The 16,104-nt window shown below is 42.1% G+C and overlaps 1 protein-coding gene across 1 annotated transcript; it reads right to left on the reverse strand.

Moving 5' to 3' along the window:
* Positions 1–3,978: 3,978 nt before the first annotated feature.
* LOC140552171 (tripartite motif-containing protein 16-like) lies at positions 3,979–9,553 on the reverse strand. Its single transcript, XM_072676246.1, has 6 exons — positions 8,903–9,553; positions 8,534–8,629; positions 7,384–7,662; positions 7,076–7,235; positions 5,642–5,698; positions 3,979–5,275 (listed from the first exon to the last, which is right to left on the reverse strand). Exons 1-6 carry the CDS (start codon positions 9,488–9,490, stop codon positions 4,746–4,748), a joined length of 1,710 nt encoding a protein of 569 aa, XP_072532347.1. The 5' UTR covers positions 9,491–9,553; the 3' UTR covers positions 3,979–4,745.
* Positions 9,554–16,104: the final 6,551 nt, after the last annotated feature.

Below are 16,104 nucleotides of genomic sequence, written 5' to 3' on the forward strand. Positions count from 1 at the left end.
AGTTATTGCTCTACAGACGGTGGGTGGATCATGTTTTATAGGAATTTCTCTCCTTGGCTTTTTTTAAGTAATGTGTTCTTTTAAGAGATTCTATTTCTTAGGGTTTGTTTGAAGTTTAGTATTGAGCTGTAGCTTTGTTCATACCGGTAGGATTTGCTAATGTTGGATAAAATAACGGATTGATCAGGGTGATGCTGCCATAGTAAGATCATCTATTGGGTCATCTGACTAACAGGCTTTGGCTTTGCTGATTTTGGTTAAGGTGGATGTTTCATTATTTGACCCAGTTTTATTTGTTACTGTATTTTTCCCTTTTATTTGTTTGGTTGATCTATTCTTGCTGCTACTTCTGTTCTGTCTGTTTGTTCAGTTGAGGTACTTAATAAATCAGTTCAGTTAACTGTGGTGCCGCATTAGTTAAAGTGGACTGGGTTCTATTGGTGGACCCGTTTGATATTAAAGTTAAATTTACAGTAACTTTGTGGAAACTGTGATACTTTTTTTTTATTTTTTTAAATTTTTTATTTATTGCGCTACTAATCACTGCCATATTTAAACAGTGTAACAAGCAGTGCAGTGATGCTGAGACTAACACGGTGTATTAGCCTGTAACACATTTATTTATATATATATATATATATATATATATATATATATATATATATATATATATATATATTATTTATTTATTATTTTTAATTAGTTTAGTGGACAGTCACATGAGCGCAGCTAGTTAAGTCTCCCTGGTCATTCTCCAGCACCATCACACTGAATGTGGGGATGATCCAACACAGTGCCCCAGGGGGTTCTGAGTTCTCTGCTGCTCACCCTGCTGACTCATGACTGTGCGGCAGAACTCAAATCACTTCATAAAGTTCACCAATGACAAACCAGTGCTGGGTCTGATCAGCATACAGAGAGGAGGTGCAGCGCCTGACAGACTAGTGTAAAGTCAGCAACCCTTACCTGAAGGTAGACAAGACTAAAGAAATGGTTGTTGACTTTAGGAGAACGCTACACAACCACTCTCCGCTCAACATCGACAGGCCCAGGCCCTGCAGATTGTCAAGAGCACAAAGTTCCTTGGCGTCCACTTAGCAGAGGACCTCACCTGGACCCTGGACTTTCTCTGGAAGCTGAGAGGCCAGTCTTCCTCTACTCATCCCCACCATCTTCTACACAGGCACCATAGAGAGCATCCTGCATCACTGCCTGGTTTGGGAACTGCACATTCTGACCAAGACCCTCCAGCAAATAGTCAGGACGGCTGAGGGGCTCGTTGGAGCCTCTCTCCCATCAATCACGGACACTTACGCCCTTCTCACAAACTGTTCTGCCTCCGGCCATCGGGAAGAAGGTACCGCAGCATCCGGTCCAACAAGACTGCAACAGCAATTTCCCCACAAGCAATCTGACTCCAGTGAAAGCATTGCACTACATACTACCTCACTACATCCCTGGGCTCTTTGCACATTTATTGCACAAGTTGCACAGACCTATTTTAAAAATGGCTGCTCTAACCTGTGCTGCACTCTACTGGTTTGAACATGATGTGCACCTTCTATTGCACAACCCTACTCCCCACTATTCCCAGTCTGTCTTATGTCCATTCTAGTCTGCACTGTATGCCTTGTGTTGTGCTGTCTGTATTCACTTGTTCTGTGTTGGACTTTTTTGTTTGCACGGTGTTGTGTTGCACCATGGTCCTGGAGGAACGTTGTTTCGTTTCACTGTGTACTCTGTATAGAGTTGACATGACCAAGCCTCTTGACTTGGTCAGTCATAGCTGATTAAAATCTGTATAAATATCTATGCTGACGTCAGACACCTTAAACTGATAACTGACCTTTTTGTTGACTTTATAATCTGATTGGAGCTCCAACCACTGCAAGAATTCTACAGAACAGTCATCATGGTCTTGTTAGCACAACATGCCTTTACCATTCCAACCAGAAGACCTCAGGAAGAACTGAGGAGTGGATGTAGCTCTTTGGGAGCGGTCATAATCTGCTGCTCCCAGAAAAATATCCCTCATGCTGGTTAAGGGTCAGCAGATGAGGAGTGCCCCTCCAGAAGCAGAAAGACCATAAAGCACATCTGTAATGAGCTTGGTCTAACTTGTGTTTCCAGGTATAGCAGGATTGTGAGAACTGATCCAGACAAACTATGGTGGTGAGCGTGAACTTCCTGCTGGTCATGTCTCACAGGATTAGTAACCAGTGAAAGGAGCACATAAGCATTAGACAGAGATATAATGTTTATAGCGGACAGTCACATGATCACAGCTAGTCCAGTCTCCCTGTTTCATCCTGTTTATCTCTCATACGTTTGTTACAATGTCCAGTCTTACATTTCTCTGGTGTTTAGATCAGCTCTCACATTTACATCACTACACCTCTCAAGTGGGTGGGTGTGGGACTCACTCATTGTTCTCGAATCTCACAACAAACCTCTGAAATCTTCAACTTTACTAAATATCTGAGACTTCAAACTCCTGCTGAAAGCATATTACTCAGCATGTTTGGGTTCAGGGCCTTTATTCTGTCTAGATGTCCACTGTCTGCTGTGCAGCAAGAGGGACATCTTGTGGTATGATGGTGCTATATCACAGTGTGCTGGGGCAGAGGTTCTAGTGCAGAGCATCTTCTACACACTGTGCTTTTCTCTTAGAGGAACTGGGAAGCGGTGTTAAACCTGTAATGGTAGAAACTGGTTCCTTCTAATGAACTTTATTCAAAATTCTGCTGGATTTGTACTTTGCTGAGAGTTAAAGGAGTTGAATAATATATAATCCAGTACTAAACTATATTTGTAAAAAATCTCCTTTTACTGCTTTCTTATGCTGAGATGCAGAATTGATCAGTACGTTTCACTGCAGTTCTGTAGCTGAAGCAGAGCTTTAGACTCGGCTACTTTTGTAATGAAGCTGTTGTTGGAAAGCTACTTTTACTGGAGTCATTATTTCACTGCAGTAACAGTTTTTTACTGGATGCTGGTTTACACTACTCTACATGTCACAGAGGGAGAAAACATGCCCTCGTTTTGGGGGGATTTCATGGAGTTGAGCGCTTTCACACGGTGTAATGGAGTTTGGGCGACCCCTAGTGGCAAGTGGTGAACTGCAGCTAGACTTAGCTTTGGTGCTTCTGAGCTGCGGTCCTTCAGCAGCAGACTGTGCTTCTAACGCTGGGGGCAGGAGCACAGCTCCGTGTTTTGTTGCTAAATTCAGATTAAAAACGTGTTTCAGTTAAAAATCCTCTACTCACTTCAACTATCATACAGATGAGCAAGTGTTGAGATGAAGACTGCACTGTTTTAGCTCGTAGTTCAGCTTTTATCAGCTTCGTCTTCGTTTCTCTGTCGTGAGTTTGGGTGAGGAGAACATGAGGCTCCATTTTCCTCTGTTTTCTCCAGTCCTGCTAGCGGTGGATGAACTAAGCCATGTTTTACTTTCATTAGAGATATTAGTATTTCTTTACCCAGCTTAAACCTGTTCTGCAGTCATCACACCACCTAGAAGACTTTGAACCTCTCCAGCCCTTTTTTCCATTTCCAGTCTGAAATTACACTCCCACATCTTGAGGCTTTCTGCTCCAGCCTTATATAAACTAGAGGCAATTTCACCAGTTACTGAAAAGCCTTCACTTTTGGAGTAGAAAACATGTAGAGATATTGAAATTGATCTGCAGTGGTCAAAATATAAAAACCACAGAAAGAATTTTCCTGAATTTCATTTTAAAATCTAGATTTTAGAGACTATAAACTGAAGCCTTCATGTCCCCCAAAACTTTCTGCTTTGGACTCTCGTGTCACCATGGGTCTACTTTCACCAGGCAACATTTGGAGCTGATCCCTCCTCCTGATTTGAAGTTCTTCTAGCTGGAGCTGACAGTGAACAGGCAGCTTCTCCAAGTGTCCTTTTAGAGTCTCCAAAGTCTCCAACCTCTCCATCATAAGAACAGCTAATTTTACTGCAGGAAAGGGATCGTGTATTATCTGCACTTGATGGCAACATGTTATCCTGTATTTCTTCACCTTCTTTGACAAACTTACGTCATCCACCAGTTCTGATTGAATATTTTATTCTAGTGCCAAACCAAGAGCAATCACTCGTAGATAAGAGCAAAGAGGCAGGAGGGTCTAGTTTCACCTTTGCTTGTTTTATTTAGTCAGGTTTTCTTATTCTAGCTTTCACAGCTCTCACTGCTGTCCGACCCTCTGCTTCACTTTCCCGTTCCAACTCGGTCAAAATCTCTCCAACAGCATAAAATACTTTCTTCTATGGTTTCTGAGTTGGTTTTGAAGCAATTTTTATTGATTATTGCTGCCAATAATTTCTTCCTTCCTGAGAAGCTGCTTCAGGAAACAATCCTTCTGAAGGAAAAAGGTTCTGGAGCTCAGATTTGAGAAGCTTCAGAGCTGCATGAATGAAATGCTGGATTTCTGATGGAAATCCATGATGTGAGCTGACAGACTGTAGATGAGCTGGTGTGAAAGGACTCCTTCACATCCTCACCTAATGCTTCCTTTTCCATCAGCTGTGTTACTGACAACCCTCTGAACTCTTCATCTGCGGCTGTTTAAACACTTAAGCAGCAGAGAGGCTGAGAGAATGTGGGTTCAGCTCTGTGGAGAAGACGTGAAGAAGAGTCTTCATGTGAAGAGCTTCATCTTTTTCTCTCAGTTAATGAATGAAAGAGAAATGTAGGAGATTCTTTTCAGATCTACAAGATTTAACACACACATCACTTCTTATCACATAACCTCACAGTTCCTTTATAAACCCAGAACCCAGCGTAGAGCGGCTGAGTGAATGTGGTGTGGAGTGTGTGTAGGAGGGTCATTGTGTCAGAGACACTGTAGAAGGACAGAGTTCCTGCACTGTGATCCACATACACTCCTATTCTGGAGGAAGGTGGAGCTGAGAGCTTAGTCCGAATGTTGTTGTGGAGGAAAGAGAGAGAGGAGGAACACTCCAGACTCCAGGACTGACTGTTGCATCCAAACCCACACGCTTTACCCCCTCCTTTCCTGCTGATCCCTTTATATGAGACTGATATGTACACACAGCCAATTCCCCCACTGCTCCACTCAACCTCCCAGTAACAGCGTCCACACACACTCTCCTTACACAACACCTGAGACCAGCTGTTAAACCTCTCTGGATGATCAGAGTATGACTGGACTTCTTTACTCCACATCACCACTCTGTTCTTCTCAGACAGTCTGAGGTAATTATTTACTGTGTTGGGATCCAGAGTCAGTCGACAGTAATCTACAGAAAAGTAAAGAAAAGAAAAGTTAAATTATTTAAAGTAAAACACTGTTGCTGAGTGTGTGTGTGCTTGTGTGTGTGTGTTTAATTCAGTATATGTCTGTGTGTGTTTGTCTTTTAATGTGTGTGAATTTATTTAATTTAGTGTCGTGTTTGTGTGTGTTGGGTATGTATGTGTTTTGTGAATGTGTGTGAGTGTGTGTATGGATGTGAGTGTTCCTTTTAAATGGTTTGTGTTTGTATGTTTTCTTTGTGTGTGTGTGTGTGTGATATTGTTTTAATGTGTGTTTAATTCAGCAATTGTGTTTGTTTGGTATGTCTGTTTGTGTGTGTGTGTGTGTGTGTGTGTGTGTGTGTTACACATACATTGCAGAAAATCTTCTCTGGTTTTTGGCTCTGAGGATAAAATCTGAACTGCTGCAGCTGTGGAGACACACAAACACAACAGTCCAACAGCATGAATAGAGTAGAATAGAATAGAATAAAATAGAATAGAGTAGAGTAGAATAGAATAGAATAGAGTAGAGTAGAATTAAAATCTTCATGAAGATTAAAGATAAAGTTTAAAACGTAAAAACAATCTTTATTTCTAAGAAACTTTGGAGAAGATCAGTCCTTTCAGTCTTTCTCTCTCTCTCTAAAACAGGATTTACCTGTTGATAAATATAACAGTTTTGTAGAAATATGAGAGAAGTAATAACAGTAATAATAGAAGAACAGCAATAATACAATAATTCATGTAAAGCAAATAAATTATATTTTTAAAGGGTGCTATTTTAAATGTATGTGAATTACACTGATCAGTTATCAGCATCTTTCTCGCTGTGTGTGTGTGTGTGTGTGTGTGTGTGTGTGTGTGTGTGTGTGTGTGTGTGTGTGTGTGTGTGTGTGTGTGTGTTATTTGTCTAATGAAATATGACACTCTGTTACAGTGTGAATCTGTAAAGGTGGACCAATTCCAGCCACCAGAGGGGAGCGGTAGTCCGATAATCAGTCCTAACTCCCAGCACCTGGTGAGCTGAGTATATATACTCCTCAAGGAACAACCAGAGTGGCTGGTTCTTTGTGGAGCACATAGTGTTTGCAACATACAGGTGGTTATTTGGTGTTGTTTCATACACAGTGTTCCTTCTGTCTTGTCTCTTTTGGAAAGTTAGGTCTCACCCTTCCCTACTTTCCAATTCCTGTTTAAAAGAAGGCAGTGAGGTTTCTTCATCCCCTTCTCCTAGTTTACTCATTTATCTTTAGGAAGAACTGGAGGTTCAAGGAACCTTCCTCCTTTCCCTCCTTATTTTTCTGCCATAGCTTTGTTTGGGAGTCCAAGCTATTTAGTTCGCCTCAGTTTAAAGAAGGCAGCCAGCCTCCCCTGACATCGTTGTCTGGTTTTCCCGCTCAAACCCTCCCCTGTGCAGTGGTAAAGTAGTGGTAAAGTACCTGGTTTCTGATCCCGTGGACCTGGGTTCAATTCCAACTGAAAGTTGGGATATCATTAAGTTCTGATACCCATGCCTTTCTGTTCCACATCTTGACAGCTAAGTGTTTAGGTCATATTCTAACTACCACTGGTAGCTCTATCGGTAGGGCCCTGGAATAGTCCCGCTAGTGCTACCATTACAGAATCAGCTGCTGGACACAGGTGGTGGCTGCAGTGCGTGGTCAGTGTGTAGAGGAACAGTAAGAGGAACAGAGTTTAATTAGATCATTTCTATGGAGCTCAGAGGAAACTTGTCTCACTTGTCCTCTTTCTGTCCAAGTAAAGATTCCCATCCTTATGTCTGACAGCAGGACAGCTGCTCTTACCATGTGGAGGGATCTTCCAGAACTCCTCTCTGCAGAATTCCTCTAGTCGCTCTTTCAGCTCAGAGACAGATTTCCTCACTCCATCAAATGAGGGATGTTGATGGACAGTGATGCTGGCTGAGTTCTCAGATCCAGAAGAGACACAGAGAGACTGGAAACTCTACAGAGAGAAGAAACACAATGGAGGAAGATGAAGGTGGAGAAGAGAGATGAAGGAGATCAGAACAAATGAGATTAAAGAGAGAGTTGGGATTACAGACAGCTTTATTTAGTGGAGCTTAATGAACTTCTGCTGAGAGGAACTTTACAAGCTTGATGAGGAGCAGCTTCCTCTGTAGATCAGTGAGTGTTACCTGGAGGAAATGGAGGTGATCCTCTGTGTGTGAAAGCTGCTCCAGCTCAGTGTGTCTCCTCTTTAGATCAGCCATCTCCTGCTGCAGTTTCTCCAGGAGTTCTTCAGCTCCACTCAGTTCAGCCTTCTCCTGAGCTCTGATCAGCTCTGTTACCTCAGAGCGCTTTTTCTCAATGGAGCGGATCAGCTCAGTAAAGATCCTCTCACTGTCCTCCACTGCTGCCTGTGCAGAGCGCTGTTACACACACACACACACACACACACAGTGAATATCCTCTGTTACACAACACTCCTTGTCTCAGATGTAGTCGATCAGCTCAGTCATGTTTGGTGTGTGAAGTCTGGTTCTCTAGGTTTCACTGGAGCTACAAGGCTAATGTAGCAGTGGTGTAAAAGTACTCTGATTCTGATGAGATCTGAGTAACAGTAAGAGTGAAAGAAAGGAGCTGGAGGAAGAATCAATCAGAGTAAAGAGGAAATATTTGCTTCATAAAGGGAAGAAAGGAAAAGTGAAAGCTGCAATGAATCAAATGAATCATTCTAATGAATGTGATCTTTAGCAGAGCTGTTCCAGTGCTGTGACCTGATCTGGATCCTGACTGGAATTGTTCAAAAACATCATATTTTTATTTATTTGTATAAAGACAATTTTTCTAGTATTTTACTGAACCACAGTAGGTTGGACTCATGTTTGAGGTAAACACTAAAACACAGAACAGTACTGAAGATCCTCACATTCTGATTATTAGATCTTTGTGTTGATTAATGTTGTAAAAAAGCATAGCAGGTAAATATTTCTGCTTTTTTACTTTAAAGCCGTTCTAACAACAACTGGAAGCTCATATTCGATCAGTAACAGATCATTTGTTCAGGAAATGTAGTAAAAATAAGGTAACCTTGTTTATGTGGAGTCTGACACTGTATTACACACTGTTATCTATAAACATGGAAAAGAAATGATCTGTGCGTTTGTCAGGTTTTATAGATTAGAAATAGCTACATTAGCCTCAGTCCTTCACTGCAGAACTGAAAAGCAAACTTCAGACCCCGAACAGCTTTTGACTCTGTTTGGGAAAAGGAGAAAAACTGTGTCTTTCTGTTCTCACCTTAAGAGTGTTCACTGTCTGTTCCAGCTCCTGCAGCTTCTTCTGCTTCTCCTGGATCCTCTGCTGGAGTTTCTCCTGCATCTCTTTTAGCTGAGTCTATGAACAAACACATTTGATGATGTTTATGAATTTATGTGAATTATGATCTAGATGGGTAGATGGGTGTTGGCTGGTTACACATTCACTAACTGCTCTGATCAGTTTATTGAACTCTTCTGTACAAACAGCATTTGAACTCATTCCTTCAAAATCTATGTACTAAAATCAAGAACCGACTTTCTTTAACTCAATCAAGTGATTAATGAAACTCCTTCTGGATGAGGAATCTAATTAGTCTGAGCTGATTCTGAATGATCTAACAGTTCTCACCTGTTTCCTGCTTCTTTCTGTTGTAGCTGAGACTGTATCGTGTCCCCTGTGATCCTCCATTGTGCATAAATAGCAGATAGAGCTCTGATCAGTACGACAGTAGATCTCGATCAGTCTGTCATGCTGAGAGCAGATCTTCTCTTGTAGCTGGGTGGACGCTTTGACCAGCTTGTGCTTCTTCAAGGCAGGAACTTCATAGTGAGGTTTAAGATGAGTTTCACAAAAGGAGGCCAGACCCATCAGACAGGACTTGATGGCTTTGAGTTTTCTCCCGGCGCAGAAATCACACTCCACATCTCCAGGTCCAGCGTAACGGGGAGCAGGAGAAGCAGCTTGGAGTGTCTTCTTCAGTTTCTCCACCACTTCAGCCATAACGTTGTTCCTGCGTAGAACAGGCCTTGGAGTGAACGTCTCTCTGCACTGGGGGCAGCTGTAGACCCCCCTCTGTTCATCCTGATCCCAGCAGCCATTAATACACACCATACAGAAACTGTGTCCACAGTGGATGGTCACTGGATCCTTCAGCAGATCCAGACAGACTGGACAGCTGAACTGCTCGTGATCTACTGAAATACTGGCCTCTGCCATTTTCCTGCACTTCTAGACTGAGAGAGAGCAGCACTCTGAGATCACTTTCATTTTCTCTGAACTGAGCAGGAGTGACTTCCTGCTTTCCTGCTGCTCAGAGTGTCACAGAGAGAGAGAGAGAGAGAGAGAGAGAGAGAGAGAGAGAGAGAGAGAGAGAGAGAGAGAGAGAGAGAGAGAGAGAGAGAGAGAGTGAGAGTGAGTGTGAGTGTGAGTGTGAGTGTGAGTGTGAGAGAGAGAGAGAGAGAGAGAGAGAGATGGATTGAACTGATTGGTGGACTGGGAACTAAATATCTTGCACTTTTGCAGAACACATGACCGTTTAACTATTAGCTAAATTCATCAGCAAGAAATACAGCATTAAGTGGCTTTTACACACAGTGCTCCTCATGATCCAGGAGGGAGAGGAGCACACTTGGCTAAATCCCTCATGGTGGGACATATTATTAGGTACTTCTTATTTGACATTATTTTACGGACTGTTAAAGATTGATGGAAAATAACAGCCATTTTCAACAGTATTATTCTGTTATTTTAATGAAAGATGCATTTCTGTTGTAAATGGTCTGAATGTGAAATGCATTATGGGACATTTTTTAGACAAGCCCTAATAAAGCCACTCTGCACAAGCAGCCTGCTTTAACCTCCTCATTACAGTTTGTACTTTAGACACATTTTACTGTGTGTTTTTGTGAATTATTTAGCGTTTTATTAACAGTGATATCATGTGTTTATAAAAGCAGCATTTTACTGTACATTTCTACAACAGTGTAACAGGCAGGACTTGTTCACTTATTATGTATCAGTCAGGATCTGTGAAGGACCTGTTAGCATGTATTATGCATCAGCTAGGACCTGGGGAGAGTTCTCCTCCCGCGAGCTGTATTGGGCAGCGCCCACAGGTGTAGTCTGCGTCTATTGGGCATGACGTCAACACAGCATGGCGCCTATATCTATCCGGACTTGCGCAACAGCGTTTGTTTGGCGTGGTGAACGCAGGTAGTATGAGTTATTGCTCTACAGACGGTGGGTGGATCATGTTTTATAGGAAGTGCTCTGTCTGTTTGTTCAGTTGAGGTACTTGATAAATCTGAGTTCAGGTAACTGTGGTGCCACATTAGTTAAAGTGGACTGGGTTCTATTGGTGGACCCATTTGGTATTAAGGTTACATTTACAGTAACTTATTGGCTTTTTTTGCTACAAATTACTGCCATGTTTAAACAGTGTAACAAGCAGTGCAGTGATGCTGAGACTAATGCTGTGTATGAACCATAACACACTCTGCTCTGACAAATCTAATTTGTGTATATATTTATTTATTTATTTAAATTAGTTTAGTGGACAGTCACATGAGCACAGCTAGTCAAGTCTCCCTGTTCCATCTCCAGCACCATCACACTGAATGTGGGGGTGACCCAACACAGTGCCCCAGGGGGTTCTGAGTTCTCTGCTGAAAAACTCAAATCACTTCATAAAGTTTACCAATGATAAACCAGTGCTGGGTCTGATCAGCATATAGAGAGGAGGTGCAGAGACTGGCAGACTAGTGTAAAGTCAGCAGCCCTTACCTGAAGGTAGACAAGACTAAAGAAATGGTTGTTGACTTTAGGAGAATGCTACACAACCACTCTCCGCTCAACATCGACAGTCCAACAAGACTGCAACAGCACTTTCCCCACAAGCAATCTGACTCCAGTGAAAGCATTGCACTACATACTACCTCACTACATCCCTGGACTCTGCACATTTATTGACCTATTTAAAAAAATGGCTGCTCTAACCTGTACTGCACTCTACTGGTTTGAACATGATATGCACATTTTATTGCACAACCCTACTCCCCACTACCCTCAGACTCTTATTTATTTGCACTCTCTAGTCTGCACTGTATGCCTTGTGTTGTGCTGTCTGTATTCGCTTGTTCTGTGTTGGACTTTTGTTTCTGTCTGCACTGTGTTGTGTTGCAGCATGGTCCTGGAGGAATGTTTTGTTTTACTGTGAGTTAAAATGACCAAGCCTCTTGACTTGGTCAGTCATAGCTGATTAAAATTTGTATAAATATCTATGCTGACATCAGACACCTTAAACTGATAACTGACCTTTTTGTTTGATTTTATAATCTGATTGGAGCTACAAACACTGCAGGAATCTACAGAACAGTCATCATGGTCTTGTTAGCACAACATGCCTTTAAAACTCCAACCAGAAGACCACATGAAGAACTGAGGAGTGGATGTAGCTCTTTGGGAGGAGTCACATTATCTGCTGCTCCCAGAAAAAATCTCCCTAATGCTGGTTAAGGGTCAGCAGATGAGGATTGCACCTCCAGAAGCAAAAAGACCATAAAGCTTGTCTGTAATGAGATTAGTCTGACTTGTGTTTCCAGGTATAGCAGGATTGTGTGATCTGATTCAGATAGACAATATGGTCAGTGTGAACTTGCTGCTGGTCATGTCTCACAGGATTAGTAACCAGTGAATGAAGCACATCAGCATTAGACAGAGATATGAAGTTTATAGTGGACAGTCACATGATCACAGCTAGTCCAGTCTCCCTGTTTCATCCTGTTTATCTCTCATACGTTTGTTACAATGTCCAGTCTTACATTTCTCTGGTGTTTAAATCAGCTCTCACATTTACATCACTACACTTCTCAAGTGGGTGGGTGTGAGACTCACTCATTGTTCTCGAATCTCACAACAAACCTCTGAAATCTCCAACTTTACTAAATATCTGAGACTTCAAACTCCTGCTAAAAGCATATTACTCAGCATGTTTGGATTCAGGGCCTTTATTCTGTCTTGATGTCCACGGTCTGCTGTGCAGCAAGAGGGACATCTTGTGCTGGTATGATGGTGCTATATGCCAAAGGCTAGATTACTGTAATGCACTTTTGTCAGGTTGTTCCAGCAGGAACCTCAATAAACTTCAGTTGGTGCAAAATGCTGCAGCCAGGGTCCTTACTAAAACTACAAACCGGATTCCAAAAAAGTTGGGATACTAAACAAATTGTGAATAAAAACTGAATGCAATGATGTGGAGATGGCAAATGTCAATATTTTATTCGTAATAGAACATAGATGACAGATCAAAAGTTTAATCTGAGTAAATGGAACATTTTAAAGGAGAAATATGTTTCAAAATTTCATGGCATCAACAAATCCCAAAAATGTTTGGACAAGTAGCAATAAGTGGCTGGAAAAAGGAAATTGAGCATATAACGAACAGCTGGAAGACCAATTAACACTAATTAGGTCAATTGACAACATGATTGGGTATAAAAAGAGCTTCTCAGAGTGTCAGTGTCTCTCTGAAGCCGCGATGGTAAGAGGATCACCAATTCCACCATTGTTGCGCAGAAGACTTTTAAGTTATCATCATCAACCGTGCTTAACATCATCAAAAGATTCAGAGAATCTGGAACAATCGCTGTGCGTAAGGGTCAAGGCCGTAAAACTCTACTGGATGCTCATGATCTCCGGGCCCTTAAACGTCACTGCACCTCAAACAGGAATGACCACTGTCAAGGAAATAACAGAATGGGCTTAGGAATACTTCCAGAAATCATTGTCAGTGAACACAATCCACCGTGCCATCCGCCGTTGCCAGCTGAAACTCTACAGTGCAAAGAGGAAGCCATTTCTTAGCAAGCTCCACAAGCTCAGACGTTTGCACTGGGCCAGGGGTCTTTTAAAATGGAGTGTGGCAAAATGGAAGACTGTTCTGTGGTCAGATGAGGCACAATTTGAAGTTCTTTATGGAACACTGGGACGCCATGTCATCCGGACCAGAGAGGACAAGGATAACCCAAGTTATCAACGCTCCGTTCAGAAGCCTGCATCACTGATGGTATGGGGTTGCATGAGTGCTTGTGGCATGGGCAGCTTGCATGTCTGGAAAGGCACCATTAATGCAGAGAACTATGTTTAGGTTCTAGAACAACATATGCTTCCATCTAGACGTCATCTCTTTCAAGGAAGACCCTGCATTTTTCAACTGCAGCAGTCACAATATCATGGCTACGTAGGAGAAGGATCCGGGTACTGAAATGGCCAGCCTGCAGTCCAGATCTTTCACTTATAGAGAACGTTTGGCGCATCATAAAGAGGAAGGTGCGACAAAGAAGGCCCAAGACGATTGAACAGTTAGAGGCCTGTATTAGACATGAATGGGAGAGCATTCCTATTTCTAAACCTGAGAAACTGGTCTCCTCTGTACCCAGACGTCTGTTGAGTGTTGTAAGAAGAATGCCACACAGTGGTAAAAATGGCCTTCTCCCAACTTTTTTGGGATTTTCTTGATGGCATGAAATTTTGAATCAACATATTTCTCCTTTAAAATGTTCCATTTACTCAGATTAAACTTTTGATCTGTCATCTATGTTCTATTACGAATAAAATATTGACATTTGCCATCTCCACATCATTGCATTCAGTTTTTATTCACAATTTGTTTAGTGTCCCAACTTTTTTGGAATCCGGTTTGTAGAAATTTTGACCATATCAGTCCAGTTCTATCAGCACTTCATTGGCTCCCAGTTAAATTCAATACAAATTTATTTTATTTACATATAAAGTCCTACATGGCCTCACTCCTGAGTACCTGCGGCATCTTATTACATATTACGAACCATCAAGACTACTTAGATTTCAGGGTGCTGGACTCCTACTCATTCCCAAAATTCAGAAAACCTCAGCAGGGGGAAGAGCCTTTTCTTATAAAGCCCCCCAAACTCTGGAATAACCTTCCAGATAACCTTCGGGACTCAGACACCGTCTCAATCTTTAAATCTAAGCTGAAAACTCATCTGTTTAGTTTAACTTTTGGTAATTAATGTTTCTTAGATAAAGGTTGCAGGTCCAGGGGTTCGCGGACCCAGGGAATTGTAGTACACTGAGATGCTGGAGCTGTCGTCTCGCTGTCGTCTCGTTTTCAGGGTGCTTTCGTGTCTGTGTTACCTTCTGGCTCTCTCCTTATAATTAAGCTGTTATAGTCTGACCTGCCGGAGTCATCAGACACATTCTGATACTGCTCAACATTCTCTGCTCTCCATAAAATTCCTCTCTGAATCTTCTCAGAGTAAATGGCCACCCAGCCCGACCTGCTGGAAGATTGCCCGCTGAGGTCCCCTCTACCTGCGTCAAACCAGCTGCCACCTACTGGTCTAACCAGCAGGTTCCTCCCAAGGTTTCTTCCTCCAGCTCGGAGGGAGTTTTTCCTTGCCACTGTCGCCATTGGCTTGCTCACTGGGGGTCTTTGATCCATCATATCTTACGTTATTTTCTTCTTTCTTCTTTGTCTCTGTCTTTTATTAATCACTATTTATGTAAAGCTACTTTGTGACGACAACAGTTGTAAAAAGCGCTTTACAAATAAATCTGACTTGACTATATCACAGTGTGCTGGGGCAGAGGTTGTAGTGCAGGGCATTTTCTACACACTGCTTTTCTCTTAGAGGAACTGGGAAGCTGTGTGTAACCTGTAATGGTAGAAACTGGTTCCTTCTAATGAACTTTATCCCAAATCCTCATGGATTTGTACTTTCCTGAGAGTTGAACGAGTTTAATACTATATAATCTAGTACTATCTAGTACATGTCACAGAGGGAGAAACATGCCCTCGTTTTGGGGGGATTTCATGGAGTTGAGCGCTTTCACACGGTGTAATGGAGTTTGGGCGACCCCTAGTGGCAAGTGGTGAACTGCAGCTAGACTTAGCTTTGGTGCTTCTGAGCTGCGGTCCTTCAGCAGCAGACTGTGCTTCTAACGCTGGGGGCAGGAGCACAGCTCCGTGTTTTGTTGCTAAATTCAGATTAAAAACGTGTTTCAGTTAAAAATCCTCTACTCACTTCAACTATCATACAGATGAGCAAGTGTTGAGATGAAGACTGCACTGTTTTAGCTCGTAGTTCAGCTTTTATCAGCTTCGTCTTCGTTTCTCTGTAGTGAGTTTGGGTGAGGAGAACATGAGGCTCCATTTTCCTCTGTTTTCTCCAGTCCTGCTAGCGGTGGATGAACTAAGCCATGTTTTACTTTCATTAGAGATATTAGTATTTCTTTACCCAGCTTAAACCTGATCTGCAGTCATCACACCACCTAGAAGACTTTGAACCTCTCCAGCCCTTTTTTCCATTTCCAGTCTGAAATTACACTCCCACATCTTGAGGCTTTCTGCTCCAGCCTTATATAAACTAGAGGCAATTTCACCAGTAACTGAAAAGCCTTCACTTTTGGAGTAGAAAACATGTAGAGATATTGAAATTGATCTGCAGTGGTCAAAATATGATAAAAACCACAAAAAGAATTTTCCTGAATTTCATTTTAAAATCTAGATTTTAGAGACTATAAACTGAAGCCTTCATGTCCCCCAAAACTTTCTGCTTTGGACTCTCGTGTCACCATGGGTCTACTTTCACCAGGCAACATTTGGAGCTGATCCCTCCTCCTGATTTGAAGTTCTTCTAGCTGGAGCTGACAGTGAACAGGCAGCTTCTCCAAGTGTCCTTTTAGAGTCTCCAAAGTCTCCAACCTCTCCATCATAAGAACAGCTTATTTTACTGCAGGAAAGGGATCGTGTATTATCTGCACTTGATGGCAACATGTTATCCTGTATTTCT

Source organism: Salminus brasiliensis, chromosome 1 (genome assembly GCF_030463535.1).
Source record: "Salminus brasiliensis chromosome 1, fSalBra1.hap2, whole genome shotgun sequence".
Lineage (NCBI taxonomy): Eukaryota > Metazoa > Chordata > Actinopteri > Characiformes > Bryconidae > Salminus > Salminus brasiliensis.